General features: G+C 40.6%; 2 protein-coding genes across 3 annotated transcripts in view; both read right to left on the reverse strand.

The window, feature by feature from the left end:
* The window catches only part of Mthfs (methenyltetrahydrofolate synthetase), a 33,692-nt gene extending 30,525 nt beyond the window's left edge, over positions 1-3,167 (reverse strand). For both annotated transcript variants that reach the window (XM_051207534.1, XM_051207544.1), the window contains exon 1: positions 3,006-3,167. In XM_051207534.1, the coding sequence (XP_051063491.1) occupies positions 3,006-3,122 (117 nt within the window). In that variant the 5' untranslated portion in view covers positions 3,123-3,167. The remainder of the gene's footprint in view (positions 1-3,005) is intronic.
* A 3,958-nt stretch (positions 3,168-7,125) lies between these two features.
* Bcl2a1 (BCL2 related protein A1) lies at positions 7,126-14,920 on the reverse strand. The gene is made up of 2 exons (XM_051207556.1): positions 14,334-14,920; positions 7,126-7,369 (listed from the first exon to the last, which is right to left on the reverse strand). The coding sequence occupies exons 1-2, from the start codon at positions 14,751-14,753 to the stop codon at positions 7,178-7,180; spliced, it is 612 nt and encodes a 203-aa protein (XP_051063513.1). The 5' UTR covers positions 14,754-14,920; the 3' UTR covers positions 7,126-7,177.
* Positions 14,921-21,353: the final 6,433 nt, after the last annotated feature.

Consider the following 21,353-nt stretch of genomic DNA (forward strand, 5'->3'; position numbering starts at 1 on the left):
GCAAAGCTTATCAAACCCGGGCTAAGGAAGAAAGTCAACCCCTGGTTTCTAGAAAAGCCGTAAAGCTGTTAGGAGGCTTGGCATAAGCAAAGCAAACCTAGATTTGGAGAGCAGGCCTAAGGCTTAAACAGCACTTACTATATGAGAATATTTTTCTTAATCTCTTTAAAGCAGAGTATAGAAAACCAAGAGCTGAATAAGCAATAAGGCACACATTCAGTGTGAGGCTATGTATATGCATTTGTCTGCCTGCCTTCCAGCCCATTTACATGCTATTTGTTAGGAAGGGAGGAAAAAAAAAAAAAAGAAACCCTCATAATAATGAAGACAAGCAGAAATTTGACTAAGTCCTATAAGACAGAGGGAGGGGGAGACAGTATTTATAGAGAAAGCAGCACAAAAACATGGACACAGGAGGTAGACAGAACCCATTCTCCTCTTAGAACTCCAACCACTGTCTACAAAAACAGAGGGAATCTTGTAGCTAACACACTTTCATTAATAAATATGTAAAGACAAGAAGGGCCAGGGATTTTATTCAGTGGTAAAAGCCTTCACTACCACATACAAGGTCCTCAGGTGATGTCCGATATCCCCAAAGGACACATATATGCATAACCAATCAATTCTTTTCAACCATTTTGAAAAGCGAAAGTACAAAACAGATTTTTAAAATGACAAATGGGAGGAAAAAAACAATTCAGTGCAAAACAGATAACACAAAGACTGAAGATTATTTTTAAGCTCTAGTTTTCTCAGACAAACTGAAAACAACCAAATCGATTAAACATCAATAGACTGCTATGGAAAGGATGCAGTAAGAGACATAAGAAATACTGGAAATTAAATCCAGGGTTAGCAAAATGAAAACAATCTAGGAGAAATACTGAGTGGGGAGAAAATTGGGGGGAAAATGTTAAGAGACACAGAAGATCAAGCTAGACTTTTGACTGTCTAATTTAACAAGAATCTCTGAAAGACCCAAAGGAAAACTGGTAATCTAGATGTGGTGGTGTGAATAAGAACATTTGAATGTGTTGTTCTCAGATGATGAACTATTTAGGAAGGGTTAGAGGGTGTGTCATCAGAGTGGGCTAGAGAAGACAGAGTCCTTCAGCTCACAGATAAGCACTAGGGGAGCCCGGGATGCTAAACACTAAGGGTTGTCTCTTCAAGGGAAGAGATGCATCATCTGTTTTCTGCCCAGAAGGCTGGGGATGGATTTGGTTAATGGCCTGGTGACCTTTGCACTAACTGTATGACCAACACCACACCAGATCTTCCCCCAGGCCTTTAACATATAGTCAATCTATAAAATCCATCGTTATGGGAGAGGACACATGTACTTTGGAAAGAGTTCCAATGTAACCATGTCTTAAGTTTTGTTGTACATACAGAAATGAATTAATTATCACCAGGAAATTTTTTTCACAAAATGTGCTGTGCTTAAATATGTCTAAAATAATCTGTTCTGTATCAGACTCTGGAAGTTTGAACCAACACCAGGCCCAGAGTCATGTTGAGCTGGACTTCCTTCTTGTTTCACACTGATACTCTGCAGGCCCCTACGATCACAAAAATCCCTGAGTGGGCTTTGAAGCTTCAAAATCCCACAGCCCATGGCAGACTCAGTCTTTCTCTATGTCTCTGTCTCTCTCTCCATCCCTCCTTCCCTCCCTCCATCTTCTGGATAAGAAGTGAGCGATCAGCTACTTCTCCAGCACCATGCCTGCCTGACTGGCTCCATGCTTCCCACCATGATGACTACAGACTAGCCCTCTGAAACCGTAAGCCAGCCCCAAATGAAATGTTTCTTTTTATAAGTGTCCTTGGTTATGGTGTCTCTTTATAGCAATAGAACAGCGACTAAGCCACAAGATATAATACAAAAGTAAAAAAATTTTAAAACTCACTGTCTCCATTTTAAGTCATAGGTATTAAACAGAATGAGAACAAAAGTAATTAAATACTTGAAATGAACTGATTGGTCAAATGGGAGTTGAAAATATTTTAACATATGTTAAAAAGTCAGGTCTAGAGAGATGGTTCAGCAGTTTAAGAGCACTTAATGTTCTTGCAGACAACCTAGGTTCAATTTCTAGCACCTACATAGGGGCTTACAACCATCCTTAACTCTAGTTCCAAGGGATCTGGCACCCACTTCTGATCTCTAAAGGCAACAGGGGCACGCATGTGTGCATACACACACACACACACACACACACTGTACTTACATACATAGATGCAGGCAAACATTCATACATATGAGCTAAAAATAAATAAAGGTTGACAATCGCATAGGTGCTTTCCTTTTAAAAAATTTGAGGATATACTCTAAAAACGTTGAGAAGAAAAAGTACCTAAGAAGGGCAACAAGTTCCAGATAAACAACCCTAACTCAGAAGCAGAGACCCAAGGGGTGACTGTGCGGCTGCAGCTAACTCACAACGTGAGAATTAATCTACCCATAAACTCAGATTCTAGATTTGTCAAAAATAACGGAAGACGCAATTTAAAAGTAGAAAAACAGACCTAAATTCAAGGTCTGCTCTAAGTACGGACAAATAAAATATACCACATTTTTGAACAGTTGTGTCACTGAGCCATATCCCCAGCCCTAAATTCTTCATCCGCTAGATCATTTGATCCTTTAGCGGCAACAATCATCTTTTTCATCTCTATAACCCAATACACAGAAAAATGGCTTACTACTAGGTGTTAAACACATGTGAATGGATTAATTTAAACCGGAAGTGCGGGCATGGCTCGACATTCTCTACATCTACTAAAGCTCGCAGCAATGTCTTCCCTCCCAATAACAAAATAACTCGGTTTTGAATGAACAAACGTGCCCCAGCCCATCTTCCCTGGGAAGCTCCGAGCTACCCACTTAGCCCGCCGCAAGCCCAAGGGGACGCGCACGCAAGCGGCAGAGGTGCGCCTGCGCAGACACGCGAGCACAGCCCAAGCTTCCAGGCGTTTAACTCCAGGCACCTTTCTCGCACCTTCTGCGTGAGGAGGTGAGACTGGCGCAGCCGTTCCTCCGCGCTTAAGCCCCGCAAACGCTGCTTCAGCTCGGCCCGCAGGCTCCGCTTGGCGCTGCTTGCTGCGGCCGCCGCCATCACGTGGCAAACACCGCCCGGCCACGCCCATCGCCTCGGCTGCTGGGGGCGTGGCCTCTGTGGACCAGCTGGGGCGCACAGGCCACTTCGGCGTCCGAGCCGGCCCCCATCTTGTAGCAGCGAAAGACAGTGTGCTGTGCTGTCCTTGGCCGTTCAGGCTTGATAGCTGGGGATTGTGCACGTAGCCCAGTACGTTTAACCCTCCCTCACAGCCTACAAAGGCTTCCAGGCTTCTGCAGAGGGTCTAACAAAGGCTGCCAACTATACTCGCGGACTCGTCTACCCTTAGCGTTGTGGAGTACAGGATTTAAGAGGCCTCAGAAGGGCAAAGCAGACCAGATGCACGTATATCATTGCCGGTGGACACTTGGCTCCTCCTGGTCAACGGATAAAACGTTCTGCTTTACCAGAAAGTGCCTTCCTCCCCCTTTTTCAGTCAGTTGTCTCATTACTGATAAACTTGTAGGGCTCCTGTTACAACAAATGGCAGGCCCTTTCTGGAGATGGATGTCCCATCTTTGGAGAACTCAGGATCCAGTCACTGTTCATTACTATTGGAGAGTTTATTTAGCTGCCTTTGCTGCTGATGGAACCTGCTGTTCAGAGACAGATAATGCTTTTCTCTAACAGGACGTTTGACTAAGTGGGGAGCAAAGAATAAAGTAAGTAGATACTGAGGACTGACTTTTAAAAATATATATATCATATATCACCACCCCCCATGTTACCACTCAGTAGCCGAGGACTGATTTTTTAAGTTAAATTTTCAGAGCCTGGGGAGATGATTTATTTGGTAAAATGCTGGCTACACAAACACGAGGAGCCAAGTTCAGATCTCCAGCAGCCATGTCAAAGGGTCTACAGTTCATTTCTGCAAGATCTAAGTGCCTGAAGACAAAGGAAGGTGGGAGAGGGAGAACAAAGATGAACAGAATTCTTATCACAGAGAGTAAGACAAGCACTGAATTCACTTACATTTCTGATCTCACATTTATGCTTACAGACCTAACAATTCAGGTTAGTGTGGCCACGAAATATTCATTTACCAGTACTTGACCATGGATGTACTCTATGGATCAGTGTCCCCTGAAAGCATATTAAGTATGGAGAATCCTGAGCCATACTGGGAGTCCAAATGGTCCTCTGGTGATTTCTATCCATATTAAGGTTTGAGAATTGCTACCATAAATCACTATATGCAGCACGTATTCATCTTCAGGAAGAGATGTAAGACTTAGCATGCATGAAGTCCTAGGTTTTATCACTTATACCAGACACACACAAAAGTTCATTGTACATGTTACTGTTGATAAGTCATTGCTGTTGAATTCTAGAGGCAGGCTTTTTCTGGATACCCATGGCTATTCTATGTGGTTTCTTCTCAGCACTAAATAGGTAGTCTGACAGCATTACTGAGGGGTGTCGGGCCTGCCTAGCATGCACAAGGCTCCTGGTTTGATCACCACTGCTGCATGGAAGAAAGCATTTTCTTTACTTAATCCCAGTCTTGGGGAAAAATACTTTAGTTCCATGTGTACATTCCATCAAGGATACATTCACACCTGTGAATTCATGCATTCTACCTTAGGTGTAAATCTCTTTAGGGTTGTGAGTCTTCCGAGATCTCTGTGTGTCCTCTCACAGGTAAGGCTCCAGGACAGAATCACTGATATTCCTAATGTTTTCAACCCTCTGGAGCCATTATTTCCAGCAGAAATCAAAATCACAGAAAGACTCAATAACATAAAGGTGTCAGATACTAGGGGAAGACGTTGTACTAGACATTAAGGTAATTGAAGCAAAATAAGAGATCAAGTGTTTGTGTAGAAAACAGGTCGTTAAAGGTCTTACAGGCTAATGTCTGAACCTTGAAGGTTCTAAGCCATTCTGAGTTATACAGATATGTAGGAAGACCCTGACACAAAATAAAACAAAACCAAAGCAACCTCTCATAGTATATCTTGAAAGTGGTGGCACATAACCTCTAGTCTCAGCATTGGAAGTCTGAGACAGAAGGATTGTGGTGTCAGGGTCATCCTAAGCTGCACAGGGAGACTGTGTCTTAAAACCAACGCAGTTTCATTGTTTGAATGTGAAATTCCCCCACCCACAGTCTCATGAGTCTGAACACTTACTCTCCATCTGGTGGCACTGTTTTGAGGTGCTTTGGAACATTTCTAAAAAGTGCATCACTGTGGGCAGCAGCGCTCAAAGATGGCATCTTGTTCTGACTCACCTCAATAGGATTTAAGTAGCTTCCTACCTGATCTTCTTGCTTATTCCTTTTTGCTCCTTCAGTTTAAAGGTGGTAATGAAATAAAAGACCATGATGTTTAGAATGAAGTGCCATTGCTAGAGTGCTTACCTTCATGCACACAACCTGGGGGTAAGACCTCCAGCACCACACCACACAGACTGAATGTAGTGATAACCATATCTGTAATCCTAGCCCTCGGAATATCAAAACAAAAGGATCTGGTGTTAAGGGCCTTAGTGTCTTCATTTCCTCAGTTAGGAATCATACCACAGAGGTAGTATTGACAACTGAGATCCCTCATAAGCGTGTGCCTGGTCTTGGGGAAAGGGGCTCTGTCTTTATTAGATCTATTACTAGAGTCAAGGGAACTGTAATGCAAGTGGTCTAGACCAAAATAGAGGATTTCTATATTGCCATCAAATTTGAGCTAAAAATTGAAACATGGCCTAACAGTTTTTTACACACACAAACAAAAATCAAGTTTAAAAATGGCTTGATATTCATTTAACTGTTTTTGTTCAAAGTACTCCAGTTTCTTGCCATAGGAGCAGAAAGAGAAGTGATCCCTCTTCTATATATGGTAGACTGACCATATATAGTCTGACTACTATTATGACTTGACGTAGGGAAAGTGAATTCTACATTTTGTGCCTTGCTTTGGGAGAAAACAGTGTGGGTGGACTGAGAGAAGAGAAGGCAAGAAGAGGTCAGACAGAAGAATGAGTTGAGGCCTCCTTTTTGAATATTGTTTCTGACCCCAATACTGCATATCTGACTGTCCTATCCATGAAGCCCAAATGAAAGGCCAGAGAGTAACAGTTGAGGAGAGAGAAATCAATGAGGAGCTGAAAGTAGCCAGGGACTCTGAGGACAGAGAAAGTGTGAATCCAGGGAAGAGTTAGGAAGCAGCTTTTAACCCCCATATGGTTTAGCCTAATGATATAGCATAACTTTGGATAACAGGCACACCCTTATGGATGAGTTTCTACCTTATGGTAGAGGAAGAAAAGTACCCTCCAGGTCATCATCAGTCCTTACTTCAATGCCTGTCCTGCTGCTTTCTGGTGGGGGTGAGGGGCAGCACAGGGCTTTGACAGAAATACACAGGAATCAATGGATAAACTTTTCTATCCAATCCACAAGCAGAGAGACATTGAGATTGTGGGGTTGGCATAGGCTTTTGAAACCTCAAAGCCCACCCCAACTGATATATTTCCTCCAACTAGCTGGGCTCAATTGTTAATCCTTAACCTGAGCTACAATCCATGCAGCTCCTTAGGTGAAACTTGGACTTTGGCTGTGAAACATAGCCTTGCATTTATTTTTATTCACCAAAATTCTGTATAAACTTCCATTATTATCAAATTAGACAGTACAGCTTAGGGAGGTGTCATCTTCTTGAGAATCCACAGGTAAAAATGCCCAGTAGAATGTGACGTTTCCAAGAAATAAGCACACTATTTTACAGGCAGTGGAGACCTCCCCACATCCACTCACACCATACTAGATACCAGAGAAAGAGCTGCAGCAAACTCATAAAGGTGCGCAGAAGCGAAAGACATTCCAGGGTCTGCAGTCCCATGGCCTTGCCTAAACAAGATTGACCCCTCAGGAGATTTCCTTCTGATGGGCTGACACCTGGAACTTCAATTGCTACTCACTGGCATGGCCACAGGCACTGTCCCTATGTTGAGTATTATTGAAGTTCAAGGCAAAGTCAAAGCATAAAACTCATACAGAAACAAATATCTGTAGTTTATTTATTAAAGTAGGAACAAAACATCTGCACTCTGGAAAGTCAAGTCCTATCAGCTGAACTGTTTGCAAATGGAAGTACTAAGTGATGGTCACCATTGTCGCAGGAGCCAGGGTCCTCTCTGGTCAGTAGTGTTGCTTGAGAAGAAAAGAGCATTTCCCAGATCTGCCCTATTGTTTCCAGAAAAGTCAGCCAGCCAGATTTAGGTTCAAACTTCTTCATGAATCCATCTTCCTATGAGAACAAAGTGAAGATTTAAGAATCAGTAATCAGTGGGATAATCTTCTCTCTACTCTCAGTTTGTTCTCTACAGAAATACCGTCTGAGGTACATATGTTAGTTTCAAGAGTCCTCTCTCTCTCTCTTTCTCTCTCTCTCTCTTTCTCTCTCTCTTTCTCTCTCTCTCTCTCTCTCTCTCTCTCTTTCTCTCTCTCCCCCATATATTAAGAAGTCCCTTTGTCGATCTTCTGTTGCTGTGAAGAGACATCATGACCAGTGTAGCTCTTACTTTACAATTTTAGAGGCTTAGTCCATTATCATCATGACAGGAAGCATGGTGGCAAGCAGGCAGGTAAGAAGTCAGGTGGCATGCAGTAGCTGCTAAGAGCAGCTAATTCTTTGCCTGGGTTTGGGTTGGGCTACAAGCATTACACTCCCTTTCATTTCACTCCATACATTTCGAAGCAAGCAGAAGAAGATTATAAAATTGTTAAAATGTTTATTTATTATTATTTATTTTTTGTGTTCATTCATACTCATTTTATGTTCTAGTAGCCAGAGATGCCCTTGAACTTTTGAATCTTCTGTCTCTATCTCCTAGCTCTGGGGTTATAGCCATACCCCATCATGCCTGGTTCAGGCAGGGCTCAGGATAGAACTCAGGACCTTATGAATGCTAAGCAAGCACCCTGCCAACTGGTCTATATCCCCAGGCTGTGCTTGCATACTGTCTGTTGTACCACCACCCCTGATATTTTTTTTTTAATGTTCATCTAGTAAACATTTGCTCTGCATCTTGTAAGCTCCAGTCTTACAATGTCTCCAAATGTTTATGTCATAATAGGATTAATCAAGAAAAAAAGTGAATCAAATGTAGCTTCTTAAGAATCAGAGGACTCTGGAAATCTCTGAAGATCTTAAAATTAATAGTTGTGGGGTCATCAGCAAACCAAGAAGCCACTAGTGAGGAGAACATGTCTGCATGTGGTATGCAGAGTCAGCTGTGAGGCACATAATGTCATGCTCAAACATAAAAAGACATTGCTCATTTCTCTGTTTCCCCTTCTCCTAACATTACATTTGCAACTACTTCCCAGTCTTGGTATTTACATGTTTCTTGTTCTGCTTCCAAGAACAGTCATAAGCTTATAACAGACAGGCATGGTTAGTAACCTCTAAAATGATTTTTTTAACAGGAAAACTGATCATTTCTGGGCAGTTAACATGCTAACTTGTTACATATTTTGAAATTCTATGGTAAAGAAAGTAAAAGAAAAAGCTAAATGAAGATAATATAAAAGTCATAAATCTATAAAAAAACTGAAATTAAAAGAACTGCAAACAAGGAAATATACTTATGAAAAAGTTCACCCAAATTTAAGAGAAAAACAATCAGGCCTTAATACTTAAAAAGAAAACTTCATTGAAACTTAAATTACTAATAATATATAGAGAAATGCTTTTAAGTTAACAGCAATTAAAGAATTTTACATTTCAATAAAATCATACTTTTTATGCCTATAAAAATATTTTTCCAGATTCTTTTAAAACTATTTCCTTTATTGATGCAGTTTGAATCTTAAGGCCATTATATAAAAGTAAAAATACAAATAAGGATTCATTATCACATTGGTAATGTAGTAATACACAAAAAATGCCCAGGTCTGATTATTTCTCGAAGTAGTAAAATTTGCTAAATTAGGCTACTCTGGCTTTGAGAAAGCCTAAAGCATAAAATGATACACCAAGCTGCCATGGTTTGTTTATGCCTTCCAAAGCTCATGTCGAGTCTTAATTGTTATTTTGATAATATTAAGAGTTGGAATCTTTAAGGGATGGTTTGGTTATGGGGGCACCCCTCCCCCATTATCCAAGGAGTGGATTTGTTATTAAAAGATGTCTTCAGCCCTCTAGTCATCTTTCCTCCCACCTCCATTCCATCTCTCCATCCCTGCCTTCCTTCCTAACTTCATGCAGTAAAAAGGCTCTTACCAGATGCAGCCCTTCAATGCTGGTGCCCTTCAGTTCTGGTACCTTTGGATGCTGGCACTCTCAAACCCCCTAAACAACTTCCTTTTATCATCATTTATTGTGTGATGTTTATTATAGCATTACAAAGCAGACTGACACATACTGTACCAATAATCCAAAGAAAATTAATACCTATGAATTATTTTAAAGATATATGTGGATACCACAGCCACTCCTCTAGAGATTATTTGTTCAGTTATTCATTCAAGACCTGTTTTGGTGGTCTGGGGTTATAGCTCAGTGTTGGAGTGTGTACTTAGCATGCAGAGGGCTTGGTTGTTTATACCTTTGGAAATGCCTTTACTGAGATGAATGGTTAATCAGTCATCTATACGTCTCTGTGTGTCCACTCTTCCCCTTCACTCTGCTACCAAACTAACCACACCATTAGAGCAAGAGGAAGGAAGGGAGGAGAGGAGGAAGACGAGTAAAAGAGGAGAGGGCTTTTTAGCTTAACTTTTACTATTAAGAGTTACTTAATAGTAAGTTACTCTTACTTAGTTTAAAGCTTACTATTCTGGTTACTTGGAAGGGGCCAGTTTGGTGTATACCAACTTCTAAAAGAATTTTTTTTTTAATTTAAAGTAGTTTTTAAAATTACATATTTAAATTGCTTGGAATTTCCCATGTAAACCCCATACTTGCATAATTTTATTTACATATTCACAAAGTACTTTTTACAAGAAAGCTTTCTGGGTCTTTGCCTATAGGTATTATTGTTATCATTTTATTATATTTATGCTATATTATTATTATTACATTATAGACATTATGTTATATAATGTGGTTATTATTACATTATGTTATATTATGTTATTATATGTATTACTTAGGAAACCTGAATCCTGGAGTCCTTCCTAGGTAACTTAACTTAATGCCTCTAATAAACAGGAAAAGTCCAAGTTCAAGCCTCAGATTTCAGTGTAAGTTCCTGAGATCCATAGCTAGCTACGTGTCAGGTACCTTCTGCTCGATACGCCCTATGCTAAGCGTGAGAAACACAGTGATGCATGTAGTAGATATAGTCCCTCTCTGTGGGGCTGATGACCGAGTATTTTTTATTCTATAAGCCTGGACGTGGAAAAGTGCTCATTAAAGAGCAAGGAACTAGGAAAGTCACCTTAGTCAAACAAAAGTATGATTTCCAAGGGGTGAGACATTGAGTTTCATCTTAAGCATGTTTTCTTGTTTTTCAAAAAAAGGTCTTGAACTTCTCTTGTGCTCAAGCAATGTTCCTCAAACCTTTGCCTGTGTGTAGCTGAAGCTATAGACACCACCTACTGAAATGTATTCTAGTGGCTTTAGGAACTATGTTTTCCTCCCAAATAGTCATGATCGCTAATAGAAAATCACATTAGATCTTCTACCAGGCATTATAAGTTCAACTATGCACTTGAAACTGGCAAAGTGAACTGTAGAAAATAATAGTAAATGTAGAAGATGAAGAAAATCAGAGATGACAAGGGAAACCAAAGGGAATGGGGACAGAGGAAAGACGAGAAGGAGAAAAGGGAAGGGACGGAAGAATGAGGAGGAAATGGATGGGGAGGGAAGGAAAAAAGAGTCAAACTGACTTTTTAAAAAAAGGAATGAGATTGTGCATCCCATTACTAATGCATTGCTCTTACGTTTTTCCCTTTATTTCACCTGAGGTCCACAGTGATTAATATCTAACAGAAATGGACCATACAGTGTTCGAAGTCTAAATATATTTAGACTTGCTAAGTGGAAATTATGCAATATTACTATTATTAGTGTTAATATTAGTGTTTATTAGTGATAAGTAATAGTCTTAAAATTGTACTGAGTGCTCATTTGTAGAAGTTACTATGGATGCTTTCTGTGTAAATAACTCATGAGCCTTATACCAGACCCAGCAGATAGGCTGCAATGTGGCCTAGTTTTAGAGACAAGATTAACAAGGTATAGAGACATTATGTAAGTTGTTCTGGTCACATAGATGGTGAGCACTGAGTCCTGAAATAAACCCAGCCCTGTTTGAACTGGAGTTGGTGCTCCTAATACCTATGTTGTATTTCTGTATCATATCTTGGTTCAAAACTTCTCATAAAGTTTCAGGCATATTTCAGATGTAACAAGATCATAGGTTGCATGTTTTATGATGAGTTTAGAGGTTACTCTTTCAAAAAATAAAAAGGGGAAAATTATAAAATAACCATTTCCCCTTCCTACTGGGACCTCTGGCTGCTAACATAAACAAGTGCATTTTCTACAAAAGGAATCATTCAAAGTAAATTCATTCATTGAAACAGGTTTGTCAATAGCACTGTGAGAGAAAAAGGCTATCAGTTTGCTATGCCTGTGTATACTTGGATCACTATAGCACTATTTGCCATTATCAGAATAATTGATTTCTGTTGGCTGGAATACAGTATTGAGATTGCTTTAAATGATCTTAAAGAGTCCTTCTAACATGTATTTCTAGAAATTCTAAGAGACCATTCCATATTCGTCATTCATTTTGAATTCTAAGAATTCATATAATGTTATGGAGAAGTTACATTTTTAAGTAACGTGTATCTGTGTCTTCCACAAACTGTGATAGACATTGGGCACATAGAGTAAATCTATAGAGCTTGTAAGACTATCCTCTGCAGGCTCATTTGTGGCCTCTGCAATAGAAGACACTTTCCTTCACTTAAGGTATATACAGCCCAGAGGAGAGTGTCCTGAGTCCTTCCCACAGCCAACCAGAAGAAACATGCCCAAACATTTGACATGTTTGACCTAGACCCAAATGAAACCAAACATTTGACATGCTTCACCTAGACCTGAATCAAGCCAACTTAAAAAGAAGAGTTACAGGTAGTTGAAAGCAACTGAAAATGAAGACTACTTCACAGTAAGACAAAGCACTGAGCAATCAGACTTTCAACAGAATAGAAATAGAACAAAGTCTGCATTCAATAAAGTCAATTGCACCAAATTTTTAAACGCATGTAATTATTGAATACATCTACAGTTTTAGAGGATAATAAATATACTAAAATAAATATGTCACACAGAAAAATAATTACCATTCAGGTTATTCAAATAATTCCTTTGTTAATAAAACAATTGGAAACTAGGCAAAAAAAATAATTCTTTCAGTAAGAATTAGTCAATGAACATGAACGTGAGCTCAGCCTGAAGAGAACTTTAACTGTACTAGTAACCAAGGGGGAAATGATTTAACTTAAGATAAGTGTATGCATTTAGTGTAACAAAGTGGAGAAATTAGAATAGGTTGCTAATACCTCATTGTACCCAGGAAACATTGAGTATTCTAACATGCTGCTGACAGGATTATAATTTGATACCATCACTATGGAGCAGAAAAGTCTAGTGATTTCAAAATGGATACACACCATGAGTGAATAACTCTATGATTAAATATCCACCCTAGAAAACACCTATACACAGGAAATAATATATGCTGATAAATTCAAAGAAACATTTCTTGTGATGGAAAACTCTCGAAATAACCCAAATAAACACCAGCCAAAAGTAACCAACTCTTTGGCAGCATGTCTACTCAGCAGAACAGATTAAGAACTCTTTTAATTTTCATTTACTTATAGTGCTAGGGATTTAATTAGGAGCCTTGTTCATGCAACACAGGAGTTCCACAACTGATCTACTTCCCGAGTCCCTACAGTATTCTTTTAAAATGCTATTTTAAGAACCCTGGGTTTAAAAAAACAAACAAAAAAAACAGTTACAGAATAAGTTCCTGTACTATTTGGGTGGGGGGATTAAGCAGGCCTTCATATGACCAGATCTGGCCTCCTACTGGCTTGTATGTAGGCAGAGGACCCTGAGCTTTTGGTCCTCTTATCTTTTGTTCCTAAGTTCTGTGATTACAGATGTGCACTGTCATTTCTAGCCCAGATACTAATTTATAAAATATTTTTCAGGAAGACTGACTTCAGGCTGAGGGTACAGTGCAGCGATTGAGCATGCATTCAGATTGTGCTTAGCTCTAGGTTTGGTTCCTGGTGACAAAGGTCTGATGGGGGAAGAGGTGCTTGCTAGCTAAGCATGATGATGTGCATGCAGAGTCCCAGAGGCATGGCAGGCTGAGGGTGCTGGGATGGCTGTACTCTGGGAGTTGGAGGCCAGCCTGGGCAGCATGGTGAGATCTCTGCTCTAAATGCAGGTGGGAGGTGATCTAAGTATTCCCTTTGGGTGTGTTCAATAAACATGTTTTGCATATACAATAGTAACAGTGGACATTGCTTGAGAGAGATAAAAGCTGAGGATGGGAGAGAGACCACATGGGGATAGAAATGTTTTTCGACTCAGTATTAAGCATATTGGGCCACAAAATGAAGCATCTAAATCTAGCTGGGAAAGGCTTCCGGATAACCTGATCTCCAAACACTCTCCATACAGTCCTGACTTTTTGAGATAGTGTTAAACAAACCAAAAAAAGCAAATTTTTATTTTTGAATATGCTTTTAAAGGGTTCCTTCCAGTGAGGCAGTACATTGTTTTTAACACAAAACTTTAGTAACCCATAATTTGTATAATACAAAATGGAAAAAGTCAAAGTGTAAGTAATAAATGTACAAAACTGTGCAGCTGACTGCAACAACACAACTAAATTCAAATGACAAGATCTAATAACAGCTCTTTCTATACTAATTCTCCACTGTATTGAGCAAAAGGCAGATTCTTGCAGGTCTGCATTGCCAATTCCGAAGATGTAGTCAAAAGCTGCTGCTCTCAGCCCCAGATCTCATGACTGTAGTTCACAAATTTTTGCCAACTAAAAAGTTGCAGAGTCCACTGGAAATGACCCAGGATATCTCTGCTTGGCTTACTTTCAATTAAAAGCATCTAAAATATGATAAACAAACAGACTGAAACCTTTTTGTATTAGTAAGGACACTCTCCATTCCAATTTTATAGTAGAGAAACTTAAAACGAATGCTATTGTACATACCCAGCCTCCGTTCTGACGTATCCACTCTGCTGTGTTATCCATTACGAATTCAGCCACAAAACTGGAGACTTGCTTGTAAGCGCCCACATCCAAACCAATCTGCTCTTGTAGAAGTTTTTTCAGGAGAACACCCCCAAAGGCAAATATAGTCACAATCCTTCCCCAGTTAATGACGCCATCTTCAAATTCTTTTTCCATCACTTGATTGAATATTGTTCTGGCGGTATCTATGGATCCCACATCAAAATCATCCAAGTATAGTTTCAGATTCTTTTCGACTTCTTTTTGAACCGAGAAAGCAACTCTTTGTAGCACCCTGGATGTTTTGCTTGGCACCGATTCAAAAGCAGGTACCTGCAGGACATACTGAAGATAGTCCTCAGCCAGAGAGTGAATGTACTTGAACTCACAGTCAGTCATCGTCCTTGGCAGAGAGACTGGAGCTGTCCACCTGGAGGCCAAAGAGGCAACTAAGCCAAAGATAGGGTTTGGCAGCAAATGAGGTAATCATGTCTGGAGGCTGCTGGAATTTCTCTTTACGTAGCTCACTGTGTGGGCTATGTGTGAAAGCAAAAGTTTGAACTGTGAAGGAGGAAAATGTTTCACAGCAACACCACTTCCTCTTCCTCTTATGATTCAGTTTAAGCATCTTTAATGAGAGGATGTGGAGAAATCAGATCCCTGTAAGTTCCTGGGAGCTAGAGGCCCATTCAGAGTCGCTCTGACCATACTACACTTGAGAGATAGATGTTAGGTTGAGAGAAGAAAAAGTCAGCTCCTCTCTTTTTGTAATTTGTGATAGGAAACAATCTGGCTCTAAGCCCAACTTAGTACATACTCTTTTTCAAATATGTATTTATTTTTGTTCTGTGCCTGTGTCTGAGTGTATGTATGTACAGCACCTGCACGTAGTGCCAGTGGAGGCCAGAAGAGGGTGTTGGACCCCTTAGAGGTGGAGTTACAGGCAATCTGCTATGGGTGCTGGGATCTGAACCTGGGGTCCCCTGAAACAGCAGCAAGTGCTCTTAACTTCTGAACCACCTTTTTTCATCCCTAATACATATTCCTAATCATTGATATATTATCCTGTATCTGGGTCAGAAATCATGGGAGAATTTGGAAGGAGCAATGGCCTTAGAGTCACAATGCCTGGTCTCGGTTGTAGACAAGTCTCCTTCCTGTTTACTGTGATATGGCCTGAACTTTGTAAAAGGAAGCCATCTAGACTGACTTTAGAGGGTTGAGGTGAAACTAAAGGAGATCACCTTGTGCCTGTCACCATGCCTGCTGAGATGTAGGTGCTTCGTGGCGCTGAGCTTCATCCTTATATGAACTAGTGATGATTGCGCTGCTCAGTCATCTCCTGACCCAGTGAGCACAGAACGTCAGATGTCCACAATTTGAAGTTAAGAGCAAATCTCTCATTTTGTTGAGCTTTGGTAGCAATTCTGGGAGAAGCTTGGTGGACATAGTGAAATCAGTGGCTAAAGCAAAGCTGTACTTTGGGTTGGACTTTAGTCTCTCAACCAAAGTGTATAGCAGTAAAGGCAGCTGATGAATGCATGGAGATGAGGAGCCATGAGTTGCTTCTTTTTTTCTTTCTTTCTTGTCCCGCCAGATCCCACAGCTGCTTCAACCCCAAATAAGTACACAAAGACTTATATTAATTATTAAACTGTTGGCTGATGGCTAGGGCTTCTTATTAGTTAGCTCTGTCTTAATTATTAACCCATTTCTATAAATCTATGTATTTCCACGTGGTCTTAGCCTACCAGAGAATGACTGGACCTGTTACTCCTTCCTCCACTCCATGGCAACTCCTTCTGGCCTCTCTACCTACCTCTCCCAGAATTTTCCTCATCTCCCAGCCCCACCTAGCCAATCAGTGTTTTATTCATCAACCAATAAGAGAAATATATATACAGAAGGACAACCTCCATCAGCATGCTTGTCTAATAGATTCAAACTGAAAAGCCAGCCAGTAGTGGAAACTGAAAACCATACGTTTATTATATTACTTCATAGATGTAGACTAAGGAACAATGTACCAGGACTGTTATGTACTAGATTTTAAAGAATCCTTCCAGCCTACAAATAATTTTCAGTTCAGGATAAACATAGCATACCATACATAACCCAAGGATCTGTTGAATGGAATGATTAGAAGAGGTCACTCTAGGGGGTTCAAATATAGAGATACTTCCCAAAAAACTAAGTCAGTTGTAGTCTGAGGTCGTGCAATAATTCTGAAGATCTGAATTTTATCCAATATGAATTAAGTGGGGAAGGAAGACTGACTGGGGAGATAGATGATGAAAAAAGATTTGTGAATATTTCCACATTTAAAAAGTCCTTTGGCTTAGGGCCTGGGATTTATCATAGTGGCAGAGCAGCTGGCTAGCTTGCTTGCCTGAGTTCAACTCCCAGTGACAAAAAATATGAAAGAAACACATCTATGATCTGACTAAGCCTTTCTTCATGCTTATTTTATCCAGAAGCTTCTTTTGAAGAAGCTTGACAGCCCAGCTAGGACTGAATGAACTACTAGTGACTGCCATGAGAACAAGAAGAATATGTGTCATGTTAATAATGAATTAAGAACTTCATCCTTTAGTACAGTTTTTACTGTCAATGTTTTGATTATTAGTGTGCACACCCTTGTGTATTTTCTTTGCACTTACAAAAGTACTCCTACGTCCAATTGTCTATGCTTATAATAAGCCACAGTGTGTGTGTGTGTGTGTGTGTGTGTGTGTCTGTCTGTCTGTCTGTCTGTCTGTCTGTCTTTTGGTATGTATGTATGTATGTATGTATGTATGTTTCTCATGACCTGACATTTGTCAGGACCCAATAGGGCTGACTGATATTTGTTCCTTAATGTCTAGGACTTCTGAAATTACTCAAAACAGTTGGGACTCTTTTCTGTTCTGATCAAGAAGAAGCAATAATTGTGATAGGAAACAAGAAAACAGAACTCCAAGCCCATCCCAGCTGATGAGTATCCAGGATGATGCAAGCTGCAGGACAAGGTAAATAGCTTTCAAAAGAAAGTATTGAGGTCAACTTCTCTTTTCCCCAAAGGAGGAACCCGAAATTTTGCTGGGCTTTTTGCTGCTTCCTCGGGGTTGACATGGGGGAAGTTCTCAGGCTGCTTGGCTCTTTCACTCCTCTGAATTTAGCTACTTCCCTATTCTGAAGCCCACACCAAGACAAATTCTCGGTCGAGAATGATAGTCTTCACTTACATAAAATGAGGACATGACCATGCGAAGGTATGGTTGAGGGAAAGTTTTTTTTATTGTAGACATAAGGGAGAAAAGAGCCAGAGGCATCTGGAAGAGTCTAGAGCAGGGAGAGAAAATAGTAGACTAAACATGAGCAGCAGACTTAACTGGGCCATGAGGAGAGGAGGAACAAGAGAGGAAGAGGAGAGAGGGCCAAGAGCGGAGGCTGAGAACCAGCAGAGCAAATTGGGGTGTGTGCCCAAATGGCAGCACTATACAGGGGTGAGAGGCTGGGGAAAGGGAAGCCTGTGAGCTGGAGTTTAGGGTAAGGAGTGGGGTGAGTAGAGCTGAGAGGAGCTTGCAATGCTGAGAGAGCCTGGCGGCCAGCTTATTCTTTGGTATGCTAATAGGTACCACAGTTAGCCACTTGTCCCTGGCTTCTTTTGGACCTGACACACTAATAACACAGTTGCAGCACAAAAGATAAAAATAAGTACAAGCCTTCATCTGTGTGTCTTCTATGACCTCCTTCAGTCCTGTGGGGTCATTGGAGACGAACCCATCCCCCAGTTTCCTGAGGGTTTGTTATTGTTGATGATGATGATATTTTGGGGTTTTTTGGTTTTGGTCTGTTTGTTTGTTTTGGTTTGTTTAAAAAAAATAAAAACAACTAGAGGCTCAGAGTGACAAGGTTTCTGGTAGGAGTTGCATTTCTCACTGAGGAAACTAAACTCCAGGGTATCCTAGGAGCACAAATGCAAGCAAGAGTTCCCCTAATTTTCTTCTTATGTTCAGGAAGAAGGCTCAAGATGGTTCTGGAGAGACCCAACTAGTTGTCAACTCAGTAGGTGGATTGATACCTAAGAAACCCGAGAAGTGTCATGTGACCTGGCTAGTGGGGTAGAATGTTATCTAAGGATGTACAGGCAAAAGGAAACAAAAGGAGAAAGGATGGGGGAAGTGAGCCGAGGAATAGGACGCCCGGGGAGAGGTTATCTTCAAGGATATAGTCAGGAAACCGCTGTTTTACTGTTGGCTTAGCAGCTGTATCTCAAACTACTGCTATTGTAGCTACTGTCTGTGTCCCCGCAGTTGGTGCCCCTCTGCTCAGGTGGCCTGGTGGGACTTCCAGTCCTACTGACACCTGTTCTGCCACTGCCACCGAACGTAGTTTCTAAGTCTCTCTATCATTCTATTTACCAATAAAGACTTGGGAGTCAGACACTAGGGTGAAAGCATGCTAGCTCACAGAGACCTGGAAGCAACAACTCACCTTCCTCTTTGGCTGACAACCCAGCAAAAAAGCATCTCTCCAGCTGTCCCAAACCAAAGGGACTACCAAAACTGCCTACAGCTTCCTGTGCACCTCTCCATCCATTTTCCTGGCTCCGTCATACTCTGTATGGCTAATTCATGTCAGCTAGTTGCTGACTCTGCATCTTGACCCAAGGTTGATTTTATTAACATAGTTTCCGGGTTCACAGTGTGACCAAATATCCCTCAACAAACCTCTTTATATGTGCTGGATGGAAGCAGAGAGCAAGTGTCGTGTTGCAGCTACTGTACACGTTGAGCTGAGCTACAAGCTCAGTTCTCGAGGAGTGCTAGCTCACCTTTGATTCTCTGGAAGGCCTGGCTTAGGGATGAAACACATCATAACTGTCCACTGGGTTCTGTAGCATTGTTGAGTATTTCATGTATGCCCTGATATAAACTCAGTTTGACATTGTCCCCAAAACATTGTCTGTTAAGTTTTGCTCAGCAAAGCAAAAGGAAAATGTTCTTTTCCACCAAATATCATCTTAGGGGAAGTACGAGGGGAAGGCCTGTTTAAATAGGACCTTTAAGTCATTGTGCCTTGAGGGCCTTGGGATTTCCAGTGCCCAGAATGGAATGGCAAAGAGCACACATAGCCAAAGAAGCAGAAGTACTTGGTGACAGCAAGTGAAACTGGGTGTCTTGAGGGCAATTTTCTATAAGTGTCAAGGCCTAAACAGTCACCAAAGAGCAAAGTACAGAGAATTGACAGCTATGCACCAAGCCAATTGCTCTCTACTGAGTACTTGTCACATGCCGGGTCCTGAGCTGGGCTCCAGGAACCTGAATACTGGAGTCACTAACACAGTTCTCAGAGTGTGAACCAAAAACAAAAAATCTTAACTGCAAAGTGTCACAGTACAAAATAAAACAAAAGACAAACGGAGTCTGAGAAGAGACTGGCTTTTATAGGGAAACAAGATGTCGCCAGTAGGAGAGTGCAGCATTGTGAAGTGTGTAATTGTGCTTCATGAGTATGCTTTGTGGTGAGCTAAAGTGGACCCCGCTGTATGGATGATGTGTTAAGAGAGGGGAATCCAGATCACAGTAGACTAGAGTACCCAGTTATGAGCATTGAGTATTGCCTTGTGAGCTGAAAGTAAGAGGGACATTTGAAAGATTTAACATAGGACAGCAACTCTTTATTTTAGGACCACTTAATTGGACAACAGTATTTCTTTTTATTTCTTTTCTTTTTTTTTTTATTTAAATTAGAATCAAGCTTGTTTTACATGTCAATCCCATTTCCCTCTCCCTCCCTTCCTCCACCCCCCCACTGGACCCCTATCCCATCCCCTTTCTACTTCCCTGAGAGAGTGAGGCTTTCCATGGGGGATCATCAAAGTCTGTCACATCTTTCTGGGCAGGACCTAGGCCCTTCCCCCAGGACAACAGTATTTCTAGTGGCTTGGATCCTAGGGAAATTGGCCGCATGAGAAAGTGTGGTATTAGACTTTCTGAGCTCGATTTATTTCACTTAATGATTTCATTTGCACCTACTTTCCTGACAAATGTCACAATTTCATTTTTATTTACAGGACCATAAAATTCTACTGTGGGGGATGGAGAGATGGCTCAGTGGTTAAGAACACTAACTGGTCTTCCACAGGTCCTAAGTTCAGTTCCCAACAAGCACATGATGGCTCACAACCATCTGTACTGAGATCTGGTGCCCTCTTTTGGCCTGTAAAGGTACATGGAGACAGAACTTTGTATACATAATCAATAAATCTTTAAAAAAAATCTACTGCGAATATGAATCATGTTTCCTTTATTCATTTATTATTGATGGACATCTAGGCTGGTTCTAGTTCAGGCAATTATAAGTAGTGCAGAAATAAATGTGGAAGTGTAGGTAAGGTATTTCTGTGCTATGTTAGCATCCTTCAAACATATACATAAGAGTAACACAGAAGGTTGAAGTGGTCATTCAACTTTTAATTTTTTGAGGAGTCCCATATTTATTTATTTTCATAGTGGCTGCTCAGGTTTGTTTACATACCAGCAATGAATGAGGGTACTCTTCCCCCTCACCCCACCCCTATCATCTCCTGCATTTGTTATCATTTGTTTTCTTGATCATGGCCATTCTGACTGGGTTGAATTGGAATTTCAAAACAGTTTTGTGTCTCCTTGATGATTTTGATGATTTTCCAAGTATTTCTTTCCATTTGAATTTCTTCATTTGAGAATAATCTATTCAGTTCATGGTCCCATTTGCTAATTTAGGTGCTTTTGTGTGTGTGTGTGTGTGTGTGTGTTCCGTTTTTTTGCAGTTCTTGTGTATCCTAGAAATTAATGACGTGTCTTATGTGTAGGTTGTCTCTTCATTCTAGTGTTGTTTCCTTTGCTGTGCAAAAGTTGTTTTAATTTCATGCAATCTCTCATTTGTCAATTCTTAGTACTATTTCCTATGTATTAGAGGGTTTTTTTGGTTGTTGTTGTTATTTTTTTTTTTTTTTCAAAAATGCTTGCCTGT

Source organism: Phodopus roborovskii, unplaced genomic scaffold (genome assembly GCF_943737965.1).
Source record: "Phodopus roborovskii unplaced genomic scaffold, PHOROB, whole genome shotgun sequence".
Taxonomy (NCBI): Eukaryota; Metazoa; Chordata; class Mammalia; order Rodentia; family Cricetidae; genus Phodopus; species Phodopus roborovskii.